At 35.4% G+C, this 17925-nt stretch overlaps 1 protein-coding gene across 1 annotated transcript in view; it reads left to right on the top strand.

The window, feature by feature from the left end:
• Positions 1-13479, top strand: part of LOC110034021 (putative ribosome biogenesis protein slx9-like) — an 80424-nt gene extending 66945 nt beyond the window's left edge. The window contains exons 5-6 of the mRNA XM_020738250.1: positions 12696-12838; positions 12951-13479. Of these exons, the coding sequence (XP_020593909.1) occupies positions 12696-12838; positions 12951-13170 (363 nt within the window). The 3' untranslated portion in view covers positions 13171-13479. The remainder of the gene's footprint in view (positions 1-12695; positions 12839-12950) is intronic.
• The last annotated feature ends 4446 nt before the right edge of the window (positions 13480-17925 follow it).

Here is a 17925-nt window from a genome sequence, read left to right as displayed (position 1 = left end):
TCAAGCTGCAGCTAAGGCTCAAAATCAGGCCACAATGAAAGCTAGAAAAACACCTTCATGCCTTCAAAATATCAAAACATAGGGCCGCCACATGCTTCAAATAAGAACAACTATATAACTTTTTCAAATCAATATAAACTTCTTCCTAGCATGCATTTTGAGCAAAAAGAATCCGTGACATGTCAAAACCAAGCCCTTCTCATGCATGAAAGACCAAATAACCCTTCCAATATCTCATGCTAGATAAGAATGAATGAAAAGCTTCATAATACATATCCCAACATGCTTGAAATAGTAGCCAACATTATCTCAAAGCCACATTTTAATATTTCCAATTTGCTTCCCATAGAAATGTCACAGTAAACAGAAATATGTCATAGTTTCATCACCTTGAGCAACTAGAGAAAAGAGAAGAACTGATAACATGCCATACTTTCATCATTTTAAGCAAGTAATCAAGTCTAATTCCTAAAACATGCTCATATTTCCATCTCTAGATGTTTGAGTAACATGCATTTAAAAAAAAAAGGTGCAATACTAGGCTAGCATGCTATATTGTCCACCGTACCAAGCTTCAGGGGCTCGACAGAGAGAAAACCGAAAAGAGTCAAGGCACAGGGGGAGAGAAGGTACCTCCTTGAAGCAAAAAGAAAGTAACACAGAAACTTTTAAAAGCACCTCTCAACTCCGACTCCTCTTCCAACAGTAAGAAGAAGTCAACCCAAATACAGAAAGCTAAAGAAGTAAGTGAAAAAGAAAAATGACAGAGTTTTCCCTCCCTCAGAGATTTTTTTTGGCCTCATAAAATTCTCTAAGTAGAGCTTAATATAGACGGGAGGAGGAGGAGTGATCGAAAGATCGTATATGGTTCGAGGAATCGAACGGAGCAGACGCTCCATGCGGGCGTCTCGAGAAACAGAGGGTAAGATCCTCGCAAAGGATAGGATCCATGACAATGATAAGGGGATGGGTCGTCTGCGAGATTGTCTCGTGTGCGAGAGGGACGAGCGTGGGAATTTAACGTCACAGACGTGCGAGAGACGGACCGAGCGAATGAGCCACGTTAGGGCCGAGGCCCGCGGGTTTGAGAGAAAGAAGGGAGGAGGGGGGAAGATAGATTTAAGTTTAGGTATTAATAAATATTATTAATTATTATAATAATAAAAATAAAATATTATTTATTATTATAATTAACACTTAAATGTGTATTTTTCCCCGGATGTGTCGTTACGGTAAAACGAACGTCCCCCCTAGTCAAAATCGACGTTCCGGACGCGTCGGTGCAGTCTGTTTCGTCAACCGAAGTCGTTTAGGCAACTTCGTCGACGATCGGGATGAAAACACTTTGTGACCCGAATCCTGTCAAAATTTCAGTGTGAGCTCAATTAAATAGGACGACGAAGAGCACGACGGCGCAAGATCAACGCGTACAGTCAATTCTAAGACCAACAATCCTATTGGGATTCTCCTTGAGCTCCCTCACAGTAGCCCCACCTACTAAATGTTAGAGGTCAAAAATTACCATGCAGAACGTCAAGTCGAACAAAGAAATGCTCAGAATTTTTAACGGGGAGGACTCCTTTGCTAGTTTTCTAGGAATAGTATACAGTAAAGTCCTACGTCTATAACCTAGGCTATCAAAAAGGAGAGACTAAATCTTCGCCAAAAGTGAGGTCAACAAAGGTATTTCTTTTCTTTCCCCTATTCTGCACTCTCCTCTATTTTGCACTATTTAGGATGACATCTAAAAGTATTTCTTTTCTCTTTTAAAGCATGTGGAAGCAAGTGCATATGGAAGCAAGTTTTGGGCTTGTTTCGAGATTTAAGCATGAATAGTTCCTGGAAACATTAAAATGGAGCATGATATGGTTTTCTTCTTTTCTTTTTCTGCTCAAGATACATGATGAATAAGACTTCTTTTGTTGGAAAGTTTTAGTTGTTATTCTATAGAATGCATGTTAGGAAGAAAAATGCAAGATATATTTATTTATTTATTTATTTATTTATTTATCCATTGAATGTTGGAATTAGTTTCAAAGCTGGATAATATGTTGGCTTTAGGGATTCATGCATACTTATATGCTTCCTGTTATTTGCTTCTATTTGAAACATATGCTGGCACAAAGCTTTGAAATATAATGTTCCGAAGGGAAACATTTTTAGCTTTTTTGACCCATATTGATGTGTTAGGTTTGGCTCTTTTGGGATTGAGTCTATGCTAGAAATGTTTCTCTATTTTTCCCATATTGTTTGGCTCTTTTGGGATTGAGTCTATGCTGGAAATGTTTCTCTGTTTTTCCCATATTGATGTGTTCGGTTTGGCTCTTTTGGGATTAAGTCTATGCTGGAAATGTTTCTCTGTTTTCCCCATACGGATGAGTTCAGTTTTTGGCTTCATTTTGGATCTGATTCTAGCTGGGAATTTTTGCTCTGTTTCTGCCTTTCTTGCGGGCTCGGTTTGGCCTGAGGAGTTTGTTTTGCCCCCTTGTGTTGGGCTCGGTTTTACCCCTGTGCTTGACTTGGTTTGTCCCTTGTGCTGGGCTCGGTTTGCCTCTTTGGTGGGTTTGGTTTGGCTCCTTTTGGTATTATGCTTTGGCTGAAATCTCTTGCTGTTTTAGTCCTTTGGTGGGCTCGGTTTGACCCCTTTGCTGAGCACAGTTTGGTTGGAGGCTCTTCTTTAGCGTCCCTCCCAAGATTTTTATTGGTAATCAAGTTTGTTATCCCAAAATTCATGATTTCAACATCTACTTCTATGTGAGAATGTTTGATACAAGCAGACTAACTCACTATCATGCCTTATGTGATGAAAATGGTTTCATTCCTAATGATTTATAGGAACTTGTCCATTCACTCTCTTATGTATATCAAAGGAAATGCAAAAGGAAATGCAATGGCAATACCTATGGTGGTTTTCTTTTACTGTCCTTGTTCGTGAGCTTGTCTTGGGGCTGGGCTGTTTCTTTTGTGGTCCCTGCTTGTGAGCATTTCAGTTGGTTTTCGTTTGACTTGTTTGACAATTTTCTGCTTCCCCTGGCCGTGGGCCTTCTTCTTTAGCTCTTTTATGATTGAAAAAATGGTTGGTTTAGGCTTGGTTTTCTCTTCAATGTCCTTGGCCGTGAGTCTTAATGTCCTGGCTGGCCCTTTTACTGTGAAGCTGGTTTAGTGGTTGTGTGAGCTGTTGTCCTTAACCGTGAGCATCTCAGTTGGGTTTTTTTTGTCCTAATTGGCTATTTCCTGCTTTCCCCTTTGCTGTGAAGCTGGTTTAGTCGTTGTGTGGGCTGCTACCCTTACCCGTGAGCATCTCGGGTGGGTTTTCTTTTGTCCTGTTTGGCTGTTTCCTGCTTTCCCCTTTGCTGCGGGGCTGGTTTGGTGGTTTTGGTCTGCTATCTTTACCCGTGAGCATCCCAGTTGACTTTCTTTTGTCCTGATTGGCTGTTCTCTGCTGTCCCTGGCCGTAGACATTTATATGGATAATTTCATGGTTTATTTGACATGAGAAGCTTTTGATTAAGGATGGAATTGAATGGACTTGATATTGGCATGGCTTTTGGAAATTTAGAAAGTTGCCCTCTATGGATTATTCTCCTTTACTTTGTGGAATATAAAAGACTCTTATAATTTCATTTCGAGAAATCATGAAGTTGATATAAATTGGATTCATGAAAGGATTAGAAAACTCATAAAATTGTCATTTGGAAAGGATTTTGGAGGCTTGACATTAAGACTTGGATAACATAAATGCCGCATTCAAATTTAGACTTGCGTGTGTGAGTATATACAGGTGGTGGAGCCGTGGGTACAATTGTCACATTAGTTTTGCGCCTGTTTTGATCTGTTCGAAACAAAATTTGGAGGGGATACTCTTATTGGGTTGATCCAATTATAAAATTTGAGAAAATGATATCTTTCTAGGATTGATTCAAGGATCTTGGACCCTCATTTTCAGGTCTTTTTGTCAAAAGTTTTTTTTTTGGAGGGCTGATTCACCCTTCATTCTCTTGATCTTTTGGGGTGAATCAATTCCTTCTCTCTCATTCCCCATTTTTATTCTTTTTTTTTTCTTGCTTCTTGGTTCGGTTTTCAGTGCTTATGTCTGACACATAAGTGCCCATATATAGCCTTTATATATAGCCTTTTGCTGTTTGCTGTATATGAAACCATCAAACAAGGTCGCAAGTAGGTCGGTTTTGTTTTGGTGCTTAGGGCGTGATGACAAAGGCACGCTAGTGGTAGAGCAGAATGATATTCCATCCTACGACATCAGGACCCAACCCTTGGATTTGATAAATTGTAGGATGACAGTATCATTCACCGACATAAGACTAGCGGGGAACCCGTATTTTTTTAGGTTATTGGCGGTCCTACGCTCGACGACGTGATCGACTCGTGGGTACTATTTTTTTTTCAAAATTGATAAAACAAGTTGATAAAAACAAATACAATATTCTTACTACAAAATTGAGACAACTTCTATTTTGTATGCCTGAAATTCATGTGCATGCTAAAATATAAATTTTAAATGTGATACAATTTGGTCGTCCACTTGTTGATTACCGATATCGGGTTAAGGAGTATCCTCCTAAATTAGGTTTAGTAGGACACCCTTCTAGTTGAGTGGCGGGTTTTATACATCCGGATGACCGATAGTAGCCTTCGACGTTCCTCGAGTACAAATATATTATATTTTAGCCTAGCCCCAACCCGAGTGCTTGCGGTCCTCTCTTTTCGGATTTTTCATATGTTTTATTGGAATTTTTGGGGAAAGCACTCGTGGTCTCTTTTTCCGAGATCTTCCCGAGATTTTGATAATTTTCTTGGAATTGTTATTTGCCGTTTTTTTTCGAGTTTACCGTCATGGATCATTTGTCAATTTTCTCAAGTTTTTCCAAGCAATGTTTCTTTTGTTCAATATAGAGCATATTAGCTTGCTTAAAGGAGGAGCAGACCTCTAGATATACAAGTTTGATTTACATTACATTATTTTACTTCACAGCATGCTATATTGTTCTTATTCTTTACTGTACTTTCTACTGCTCCGTTTCTTTTATGCTGCATGTTTTATTGTCTTGTTACACACTATACCTTAGAATAGAAGGCCAGTAGTTGATTTTATAGAAGGTACCCGACAGCAGAGCGTTGACTAAACAATTGCATATACCTTTAAAATCAACATCGAACTCGAGGATGCTACAAAGAGGAGCTTGGAGCACACCGTGGGCAGCACACGAGGACATTCAGAAAAGCAACGTCAATACAAATTCACGTCATTAAACACTCTTCTTAGTTTAAATAACAACCTATAGGATTTCAAGGTGGATTGTCTGACGCAGCGTAAACCCTTACATCACTTTTAGGCTTTTGCACAACCCTGTTGTGCAATTATAAGTCCACTTTAGGATTCCGAGGTTACTGCATGATACAGTGTAAATCCTCCTATCTTTTTAGGTCATTTGCACTATTGAATATCGTGCGAATATAAGTCCTAAATTTTAAATAAATTTCAAGATTAAACATCGAATAACATTATTTCAAAGACATAAAACCAAACAATAGGATAATTGGGAAATCACCAGGGTTTTCCCTGGATCTGTGATATCCACTACTCTTCATTTATTTGGATTCCTTAAAATAACTATTCTTATTTGAGTCACTCCCATTTGATTTTTCCATGTCCAATCATGGAAACTTAAACTTTGAAATATTAAAGGCAGAACCACTGATTTTAATCGAGAGTTTTCTTAAGTGATCCTGATCATTTAAGATGTAATTAACTATAGGGGCTTGCCTCTATAGGGAATTTGGAACTCAGGTAAAATAAACTCTATGTAATCTTTATATTAGTAGGGAAACTTGTTGGCCTCATATAAAAATATTTCGAAGACCAAACAGATATCACAAATTCTTTAGTTTAGGTGATTGAGCCTACTGCAAGTGATATGTTTATTCTTCGGGATAAGCGTATTGCTTGTAGTATTGTGCTCAGTCATTCAAACTATTCAAAATGTAAGACCTGATTGGTCTCATCTCTTTTCAAAAAAAAAAAAAAAACTTTAAAAAATAAAAAAAATCAAAATCACATATTTATATTTAAACTATTTTCACATCTACAAAATTTTCTCTTTTTCAAAACGAGAAAATTAAAACGGCCGACACTCCCACACATGCATGCTTAGCTTTGAAGTTTCTAATGAAATTTCAACTGTTACACCAAAAGACGCATTAATATTTAAGGTTCAACTTTATTCTACTTGAGGGGTTTCACGATTTGCCCTACTTAAGTAACTTTCTCGTTTGTTTTCTTGACACAATCATCCACCAGACAGATAAAATATAGAGGTGACTCCCACCATATAACACCTTGTCCTACATAGGGTTCAAGAGATGGGTCCTATGGTGTAACACTTTGTTCTGTACGACACTTAATTCCCGTCTTAAGGTTGATGACTTTTGAGTTTCTGATGAAATTCCAACAATTTAACCAAAACATACCTCGATGTTTAAGAGTTTAACTTTATTTCTTCTTAAATAGTTTCATAAATTGAATGTCGATCCCAGAGCTCGATCAGTGAAGCAGAAGATTTGTTCAGTCACAATTACCATCATGGAGCCAGTTCGACAAGAAGTACAAAAGCTACTAGACATTGGTTATATTCTAGAAATGTAGTACCCTTGCTGGATCACAAATATGGTGATCGTGCTAAAGTCATATAGCCAATGATGAACATGTGTCGACATCACAAATTTGAATTCTGTCTATTCGAAAAATAGCTACTCACTATTTTGGATTGATGCGTTTGTCAACTGTACAATCGTCTATTCTATCTTGAGTTTTGTGGATGTTTTCTTAGGTTGTCAAGAAATTAAGATGCATTCGATGGAAATTGAGAAAATCACTTCCTAATGAAGGGGTATATTGGTGCAATTTAATGCCCATTGGATTTAGACATGGTGGCGCTACCTACCAACAAATGATGAGATCATGACTGAAGAGCATGAAAAAAAATCAATGAATGATGAATTTAATTTTTAATAAGCAAAATGAAAAATATTGAAGTATGTGTTGGTGATGTGTTTGTTATGAGCAAATTGTCAGAACATATTAAAGATCTAAGGAAAATCTTTTAAACACTAAGGACATATAATATGTAAGTTAAATTTAAATGCACTTTCTAGGAAAAGGGAATTCTTGAGCTACCTTCTTACCCCAAAAGGTATCAAAACAAATTTATAGAAAGTAAAAATACATAAGTATGTGCCATCACCACATAATATTAAGGAACTATAAAAGTTGACTGGCCATATTGTGTTGCTAAGTCACTTCATCTCTATATTTGGAGTCAAGTGCGCAACTTTCTTTAATGTCCAAAGGAGAGCCAAAAGTTTCTCTTGGATAGAAGAGTGAGAACAGATCTTCCTCCAACTTAAAAGCTTTTTGATATCTCCATCATTGCTATAAAATCAAGTTCATTGAATGCTCACCTCAGAGTTGAAGAATGTAATTCTCACTGTACTATGTCAGTAGAGTTCTGAGAGGTACCCAAGTTAGGTACCTTATTATTGAAAAACTAACACTTTGACTGTTTCGGCTCGAAGATATTGCCCATCTTTCCAAACACATCACATACAAGTGGGTGACGTATCACCCTCTTAGTCGGTACTCGCCAAACCCGAGCATTATGATCGCTTACTATAATGAGTCACCAAATTCAGCAAATTTGATATATCATATATACCACAGACAACAATCAAAGCATAAGTGGTAGCGAAATCCTAGTTGACTTCTCCATTCTTTGTGCCCAACAAGCAATAGCTAATTCGGAGGAATCACTATGGAACTCTTGTGTTGATCATTCATGGAGTTGTCGAGGAGCTGGACTTGGAATCGTACTTAGAAGCCCAACCTATTTCTCCCTCTATCATTCTATAGTCGTCGAGTTTGATATTACCAACAATCAAGTTGAGTATGAAGCTCTGATTATATGATTAAGGTTTACCCAATGGATAAGATTGAAGTACTCGTGTGATCCAACTCAGTTAAATGATGAACACTTAGAAAGACTCTGAAGAATTATCTAGAAAATGTGAACAAGGTTAAAAGTTTGCTGTCATGCAACTCCAACCTTCTCACAAGTTGTAACTGATTATGAGTCCTTGGCCATTTGTCATGTGGGGGCTAAACCTCCTCGGTCCTTTGTTGAAGGTCCAAGGAAGTTTATATTAGTAATAATTGATTACTTTTCAAAGTGGATTTTAACAAAAGTTCTAGCAAAGATCATGATACATGTGGTTTACAATTTTATGTGAACCAACCTCATCTATAGGCACTATCTATGGTTATCATTACAGACAATAACCTTCCAGTTTGCTTATAAAAAAATAAAGGAGTTGTCAAAGTCAAGGGATTCCCTTTAAGTTCCATCAGTCCAATCTCTAAGGATAAATAACCTTATTTGAATCAATGAACAAACTAATTCTCAATATACTAAGGAAGAAGGTTGAAAGAGCAAAGGAAAAGTGGGTCGTCTCCTTCCCTCAGTGCTTTAGGAACTAAGTACAATTTCTTCAACCACAACATGATAAAATTCTTTTATTTATTCGAAGCAATGTTACTAGTAGAATATAACCTTCACAACAATGAGTCGTTACCATGTCGAATTTTGAGGATTCTGAACTTGAAGAATGATAGTTTTTTACGAAGGTCTCCATACCTTATTTGACTTACTAGAAGTGTTGTGAATTCAATTGCTTTAAAGCGCGAAGAAAAAATACTTTCGCACTTCAATAATTCGTTGGGGAACTAGATCGATCAAACTTGTACTAGACCATACATCGTGGAAGAATAAGTCTGTCCGAGAGCTTGTAAGCTGGCTACATATGCAAGGAAGAAAGTACATAGAACTTGGAGTGAAGATGATCACAAACTGTTTTTATCCATAAAAGTTATGCATTTTCAAGCATGCATGTTTCACTTGGGGAATTCATTTAAGTGAACTCAGATGTAAAATTAATTTGTATTATAATTCATGGTTTAATTTCCAGCAATATTCTTGCAAAAATATAATGAAGTAAGAATACTAGGTTAATATATAAGACTACTCATGAAGGAAATGCCTAAAGCTCCCAGGTTCAAAACTATAAAGGAGAAGTTCAAGGTGCCCCTAAGGAAATATGACATGTAGGAGAGCTTGAAGCCATCAAAGGCGAAGGATAGTCTCTATTCGGCAAAGTCCTTTTTCCTTTGTTGCCATGCCCTAAAAATTGCAAACAAGAGGCAATCTTAGAGTCCGTTTGGGAACACGTTCGCACTGCGTCGCAACAGCGGGACACAAAATTTTCTTGTTTGGTTCGGCGTCCCGCTTACGGCGGGACGCGAATATGGCCGAACTCGCGCAGCAGATTGGATCCCGCGGCTCGCGTTCGCGGAGCAGATGTTCATAGCAGGAGTCCATTATACCCCTTGACGCCACCCCATCCTCCCTACTGTCGCGTGTGTTAAGTCGTTCCTTCCTCCCGGCCCTGCCCTAACCGAAATCGGAACCTCTCCGTGGGCGTATCTTCCCCAACCGAAGAAACGCCTGTGATTCCTCTCTGATTCCCAAACTCCACAACTTCTAAGCCCCCCTTGCCGAGAACCGACCACAGCCTTCGTCCTCGTCCGTCACAGCAACTTCTCGTCACCTTTCCCGATCGAAACCCATCTCTTCACGCTCTCCGGCAAGCTTCGCCGAAACTCTGATCACCAGAAGGACCAACAACGATATTGTGGCGTGCAAGGATCACCAAAGCTCCCATCTCTCTGCTACTCCACCTTTAACAACGAAGGAAGGTCACGAAACCTTTTCACTGTTAAATTTTTTTTTTTATATATTTTTATGTGCCTACCACCTAAACATTCATAATTTATATCAAATTTTTTACTGTTTTACATAGCCAGTGCATAAAAAAAAAGAGAGGGATTTAGTGCATTTTATTCGATTTTTATTGATTTACATATCTATCATTTAAACTTTCAAGTTTCTAGTCCCCTTACATGTTCTTTTTTTTATGGATTTACATATCTATCATTTAAACTTTCACGAAATCTTTTTTTAGAAGTGAGGGTATATGAACTTTAAGTTATGTTTAAAAATGAATTTTCGCTTCAGAAGTTTCAAAAATGTACCTATTACAGCTCTTTTAAACAATTTTAACAAACAAGGGCAACATGGTCATTTCTTCAAAAATAGTTGCTCCACAGCTGTTTTCACACAGTTGTACCAAACAGACAGTCAGTTTCCCCGCAGCTGCTTCCCTGCAGCAGTTCCCGGGGGCAGCGCAGCTGCAGCTGAAAAGCTGGGAAGCTGCAGCTGCGCCAAACAGAGCCTTCATGGATTCTGAATGTTTTTGTTGAGGCTGAGTTTAATAAAAACTAATAACTTAGAAAATATTATTCTCATATATGAAGGTCTCTTTTAGAAGAACTCATCCCCAAGAATTTAAATTTAGGAAATTTCTGTAGCTGATGTTAGGGGAACTTCATAAAGACACGAAACTTAGCTGAACAACCGATTATTATCTTACATAGCAAGTTCATCACAAAGTAGAAGGGAAGACAATAAGTATTGATCTCCAAAAGAATAAGACGTAGCATCGAATTCATCACGTCCAACACAACTACAATAATAGTAAAAAATGAAACAAAAGAAAGGTATGAATGGGAATAACAAAATTTTACTAAGCGAATCGCCTGATATAGTTTTACATCCCATCTTAAAGCATGGCTTAAAGATTGTACAAATAAAATAAAAAGAAAAAACTTGTAGCACTAAAGTCAATTTTGGCGTTTTCCCTTCCGTTGAATCTAGATGTCTGCCCTTAAGCATCAAATCAAGAGGTTGCTCATTTGAATTTAGGTTCAATTGAATTCAGAAAAGACTGAACTTCCGCGTATCAGTGGAAGAAGGGGTAGAGACTGAGCTTAAGTTTGATTCTCCCTCGATGGTGAAATTTTATCATCCACACATTCGAGAGATTTGAAAGATAATGTTGTAAAAATTAATTGAATTGGAGATAAAATTATAAACTTAAAGATTATTGTTGATACTAAGATTTTTACGAGTAAACATCCAAATTTGAAGATTTAGGATGTTATGAAGAAGTGAATTCTATGTTAGATAAAATAACAAACATTATTAAATAAGTGGCAAAAAATGTATTTTGGAGAATCAAAAGAAAAAGTTTTTATAAATAAAAATAGTTGGTGGTGACATAATAATGTGTAGGAAAAGATAAAATATAAGAAAACGTGTTATAAAAATTGGTTTAAATGTAAAAACTTAGATAATCGAGAAAAATATAAGGTTGCCCATAGGGAGCCTATGAGAATAATTGGTGACGTTAAAATTCTGCTTTTAGTGATTTTTATAAAATATTAGATACTAAAGAGGGTGAAAAATATATGAGCAAACTAGCCATATAAAGAGAAAAAAGTAAAAATTTAATTCAATTAAATTGTATTAAATATGAAAATAAAAAATTATTTTTCTTAGAGGAAAATATTCAATAAAGGTGGGTGAGTTATTTTGATAACTTTTTAATAAAATTTTTGAAAATATGGTTGACCTTAATTATTTTAATATCGTTAATAATAATAAAATGTTTTATTTTTATGATCACATTAGTAAAAAAAGTTGAGGTTTTAAAGAAAATCAGGGGTGAAAAATCAATAGAACTTGATGATATCCCAATTGAAGTGTGGAAATATTTATGAGTTTTGAGAGTTTTTTGGCTTACTGAACTCTTTAATATTATTTTAAAAACTAAAAAAGATAAATGAGGATTGGAGGAAAAGTATTTTGGTCCCCGATGAGGGCATGTGAAATAGAAGGTGAAATACAATGGTGCCAGATGATAACATGCCAAATATAATATTAAATATATGTAAATGTTAGGGTGTTGTTTGACAACAAATGAGATTTAAATTACTAGAATTTAGTAAATATCGTAAATCTTGATGTAGTAAAACTTGAATGGGTTAAAGCCGGAGAACTGTTTGGCAATGGATGTAGTAAATCTTGTAAATCTAGTGAAATTGTTTGGTTGTTACCGAGCTGTTCCACTGCTGTTATCCGACCATTGTTGAGCTGCTCCTTAAATCCAAAGCGCGTGAAGTTAAATCCATCAATTCGTAGGATTTACTAAATCTGGGATTTGCGTCAGAAATCTACAAAATATGGATTTATCACATCCCTGGATTTATTTTGTCCAAAATGGCCGCCTAGCAAGATTCTACTTAAATCCTGCCTAAACCCTGCTCTAAATCCCCTAGAAAATACAAAAGGTGAGAAGTCCTAGACCACTAGAGATCTATTTGAGTAGAGGATTATGTGTCTGTATCATGTGAGAATAAGTCTTCTATGAATAGGTGGAGATTTATATAACAAGGGATGGTCATTTTTTATCCCTAAACACACCTTGTATTTTATTTTAGTGAACGTAGAAATCCTCTCTTCAGCTTGTTCTTTCTCTTATTCTTGTTTCCCTGAGGTATGGGTGCACAGACAGACAATTATTCAACATTAAATTCATTTTTTTTGTACTTCAAAATATTTTGTACCATTCATTTTATTAGTTACTTGTTATTGTGTTTATGTGCAAGTATCATGAATTTTCGGAGCTTCTGAAACACCAACTGATGAAACTTTTTATCGTTTCAGAAAAAAAGATTAAGAAGCCGGCAAAAAAAACTAAGGGCATATGACCTAAGCGCACTTTCAGACTTTCTTCCCGATGAAGCTCTCCAAAAATCATCTAAATCCCCCGTCTTCAAACTAAACTGCAAGAATCGGCAAAAGCTAGTGTAAGTAGTTGTCATTTTATATCAGACAAATTTTTTTTTTTTTCAAATTTCAATGATGCAAGAGCTATGGTTGCTTCCTTTTTAAGTCTCTAATATTGCTTTATGTCGCCAGTGAGATTGAAAGCGAATTATTGAGATCTGTTCACAGACATCCAGCTTTCCAAGCTGATCCCATCGCAGCCATTCAACAACACTTGGAACAAACACAACCGCCTTCATCCGCCGAGGAAAAGGGAGATAAAAAGAGCAAAAAAGACAACAAAGATAAAAGGAAGAAGAGATCCAACTATGCAATTGCGCAAAATATGGAAATGACATATTCAAGTTCTTAGATTAACTAACTCAGGAGTCTTAAGGGATTTTTCACCGGATTTATTAAATCCAACGAGACGCGAAATTGCAGGAGTTTCGGGGATTTATGAATTTTTAAATTCAAGATCCCAAAATTTCCTTCAATTTGGCTTAAATCTAGGTTTTATTGAATCCTGGGGCAAGTTGGATTTAATGGTTTTACGATTTAGAGATTTACTAAATACTGATAATTCTAAATTCTACTTGCAGCCAAACACCCACTAATGTTTTGCAATTGTTTCAAATTGCAGCTGTTGTAAGTCTCTCTCTCTCTCTATCTATCTCTCTAATAGTTAATAACATAAATCATGTATGTTTAAGCATATTTCAGTATTTTTTTAGTACACTTTGTTGTGTATGAAGTGAATGTTTAAAGAAACCTAAAATAAAAAAGAAAAAAAAAGGCTTTTTTTCTTAAAAAAATTACATTAACTCAATATTGCGTATATTATCCCTATCTCGTTCATCCGTGTTACGTCGAAATTCTTGAAGAAATAATTGGCACAATGATTTACTTGTTTACTTCGTCCAATCTATTTTTTGAAATCTAAATTCTTGAAGAAAATATTAGCACATAGTTTTACTTGTTTAGTTCGTCTAATCTATTTTTTTTGAGAAATCAAGTCAAAATCACTTATATCAACCAAGTTTAGTGGGAATATTTTAGAGCCCAATTATCTTTTTATTCTTAAAATTTACCTTTGAAGATTCTAGCGTCAAAGTTGATTTGGCCTTCATCTCACATCTTTTTTCATCATTGTTTAGTGTGGGCTGTATACCCTACATTCTTATTAGACATGTTGGGTTGATGGTGACAAGTATTCAATTGTAAGGCACCCTTTTTTGTGTTGCCTTTTGGCAGATTGAAGAGCTGAGTAATCAAAATCATTGTATTCATGTTAGAGAGGGTTAATAATCAATTCATATGATCATAGTTTTGCACATTTTTTAAGCACAAATTTAGCACATTGTAAAAATTGTGCAATATTTGATTTGATAGGAGTTTTTTATTGTTATTATTCATCTCACCTAATATAATAAATACTTCTCTTTGTCAAAACTAAAAGATTATTCGGACCAATTTAATTTTCATCTCTTTATACACACATTTTATGTAACATTTAATCAATTACTACCTAGTTTGAAAACATCTAAATTTTCTTCACATCGAGGGTCTATTGTTTATAGACATTATACCACTCTTATAATCATTAAAGCTATGCAGACCACCTGAAAACTGTCCATCACAGATATTTCCACAAGCCCATAATTGTTGCCAAAAATCCTATTTTTTGTCAAATCCAACATTTTCTACAACCTCAAACTGTTAGTAATCCACTGAAAGAAAGCAAATATAAACCTTCATTTCAAGCATTCAGGTTGACATTGGACGATTCTCAGATTCATCAACTCCCAATCATTATCATTGTCAAGTAACACTAAACACAAGGCAAACATTTCTGAAAAATATTTTCTTCTTATTATAAACACAAATGACAACCAAAACACCTAAAAAAAAAACAATATAACCTGAAGAAAAGTTTCTACAAGGGCTTAAAAAGTTAATAGTATTCTTTTGTATAATTACACTATACTCCTTGCTATATATATATATGCACATGATGCAAACACCCTATCTTAGGTGTCCGAGCGCAAAGGCGATGCGATATTTGGGGCCCACTGGATTCAAATATCGTTTCCTTTTTAATATATATATTTGTAAAAGATAAGATAGACTAATATCACCTGCGTGGCCCGGAATATTAGGCACATGATGCAGACACCCTATCTTAGGTGTTCGAGTGCAAAGGCAAAGTGACATTTGGGGCCCACTAGACTCAAATACCGTTTCCTTTTCAATATATATATATATATTTGTAAAAGTTAAGACAGACTAATATCACCTGCAACTCATTTGAGAACTTTATAGGTTTGTTGTTGCTGGAATTAATGAGAAGATTACATGTAATATGCATGCAACCCTTCATCCCTATCAAAAACCCTAAAACATTTCTTTGTGTGGTTATGTCTAATTTTAGCATCATTGGAGCTGCAAACGAACCTCTTGATAGATCTAAGCCAAGGCTGACTCCTTGATAATTTTTTCTTGGCAGGCAGTACTCCTCCAACTGCAATAAATTTTAAAACAGCAGCTGTTAGATTTTTACTTAAGCTGATGAGTTTACGTAAAATGAAAATAACTAATTCATTGTAAAATTTCTCATTTTAACATAAGAAAATTGTAAATTGGCATATTTTGGCTTTTTGGCTAATTATAGTGAAGGTATTGTGCAAAACTTTTTGTTGGTTCAAGGCCACATTTCTCCAAAATCATGTGTTCAAGCATACATCATTGTTGAGATGATTAATACCATTTTAAAAATAATGAAATTTGCCGCTTTTGATTATTTAATTAGGTGTGTTTGAAATTAATACGAATTTGAAGCTGTAATAAAACTACAAATAAAATGATTCAAATGTCACACCCACAAACGCAAAGTTACACATCAACCACTTAAAACTTACAATGTTTTACTTAGGTGTCGTTCTACTTATATATGAAAAGATATATTTCATTATTTAATAGTTAAAATGATGATACTTCTAACATGATATGAATGATTTTGATGGCATGAATATAAAAAATAAGGGGTATTTACATACATAACACCCAATTCCTATGTATCTATATATCTAAACACAAAACCTTTTATTTTTTATATTTATACCACCCTAATCTTTCAAAATACAAAAAAAAAAAAAATATCGGAACTTCAATTTTTTAAAAAAGTGGAACACATTTTCATGCATGAGATGAATTTGTAAGTAATAACTAAAATTTCGGTGTTAGAAATGTAAATACATAGGAATTAAGTGGTATGTATGTAAATCTTCCAAAAAAAAGGTAAAACTTGGTTGTTACCTAAACATAAGAATTGGGTGGTACCTTAAATTAAGTGGATGTGCGCAATGTTTTAGGTAGATGCCACCAAGTCATTCTATCACGTTACCAGTGATGTCCAGTTGGTGCACATCAACATCAGGGAGCAAAAATAAGTCTTCCACCGCCGTATTTGTGGAACCATGGCAATGGCGTGGAACCATGGCAATGGCGTGGCAGTTGGTGCTATGTATTTTAGGCTAAAATTTATCTTGAAATAGTTTAATTAAATTTCAATTGAGTTCTAAAATTCTAAGATGTTGTTTGGTCTGCAGCAACATAAAAAACATGATATTAAGAAGGTAATAATAATATTTACCCAACCAAGAACCAAAATTTTGGAAGCTTTTGCATTTGCCTTGTGATGCCCTACTAATGTAAGCAACCAAACACCTTCCAAATGTTCTATAATGTAAATATATTATATATAAATCAATTAAAACTTATTTTGATCTCATTTCAAAGTAGATTCAATATCTTTTATATTCTACTTAATACAAAACTTGATCAAGATATATTAAGCAATTTTTTTTTTCCTATTCCAACCCCCCTTTTTTAAATGGTGCTATGTTCTTGCACCTCCCTATCATACATGCTAGCCTTTCTTCTGCCTTGAAGTCAAACTATTTCAACCCCTATGCATCATTCTCTATTGTGCAAAATGAATAAAAAAGTTTCTCATTTTGTTGTGGCCTATTGAACAAAATATATTTGTAGTATGCATCTATACATCAGAATGCGGCTACACAAAACTCAAAGAGTTCCAATGGACCGCACAAAGAGAATAGCATAAGACCGAGCAATCTAGCAAAATACTGAATTCTGGGCCGATCGAGCTTTAGTCCAACAGAACCAAGGAGCGTGACACACCTATACCAATAACGGCTTAACCAACATAAAGGACATTCACATGAATAATAGTCCCCTAACTGGGACTCTTTCTATATAGCTTCATCAATCGAAAGTAGACTGTCTGTCTTACGTAATGTGTTCACAACTCGATGGAATAATCCTTCCAAAGGATAATGAGTTTTCATAATGGTTCCCCTCAGTAAAAGGCGTCCGAAGACAATTCAGTTGGTTGAATAACTTTTTGGCCAATCGAATGAATACCACAAGACTAAGCCAAGAAGTTACAAATACTAAATTGTGCTTAAGGAAGCTACAGATATGTAACAACGCCAACAGCGGTTTCAAGGTCAAAACAAGCCTAATTCGGTTATAAATATGTAAATGTGTAATGACTAATAAATAATTATAATGTTCTCATTAAATGAGGGGCAATCATGCAATTTATTGGACTCCTATAACTTATAAACATGAGGTCATTTCTATAGAAAAAAACTATTGGATCGATTCCTAGAAAATTAGTGTTATTTGTGACTTACTCTCTTTCTCCTCTTTTCTATTATTCCTTACATCCGACCAACGCTCTATTCCTTGACCGTGACCAGAAAGACATTTTGGTATTCAACAACATGACACTGAATGAAAAAAGTGAATCTTTTTTAAAACTTTAATCTCTTCTTTTCATTCATGCACATAATTAACTTCAATAATAGAAAGGGAACATTCTTGGATGAGTGATTTTCTTAAGTGCTTTCTCTTCCTTTTTTCTATAGGATGTCTTAGTCATTTGTTTCCTTTTCCCATTGTTGACCTTCACATCTTGATATCACACAATCAAATATTAAGTGTTTCGATCACACTCAAATTCACCTGAAATAATGCTCATGTGCAAAATGGACTCCGCCTTTAATTCAGAGCATCAAAATTACAAAAGAAGGGGTGTTTC

The sequence above is a fragment of the Phalaenopsis equestris genome, unplaced genomic scaffold (genome assembly GCF_001263595.1).
Source record: "Phalaenopsis equestris unplaced genomic scaffold, ASM126359v1 Scaffold001328, whole genome shotgun sequence".
Taxonomy (NCBI): Eukaryota; Viridiplantae; Streptophyta; class Magnoliopsida; order Asparagales; family Orchidaceae; genus Phalaenopsis; species Phalaenopsis equestris.
This window is presented reverse-complemented; position numbering and strand designations above follow the sequence as displayed.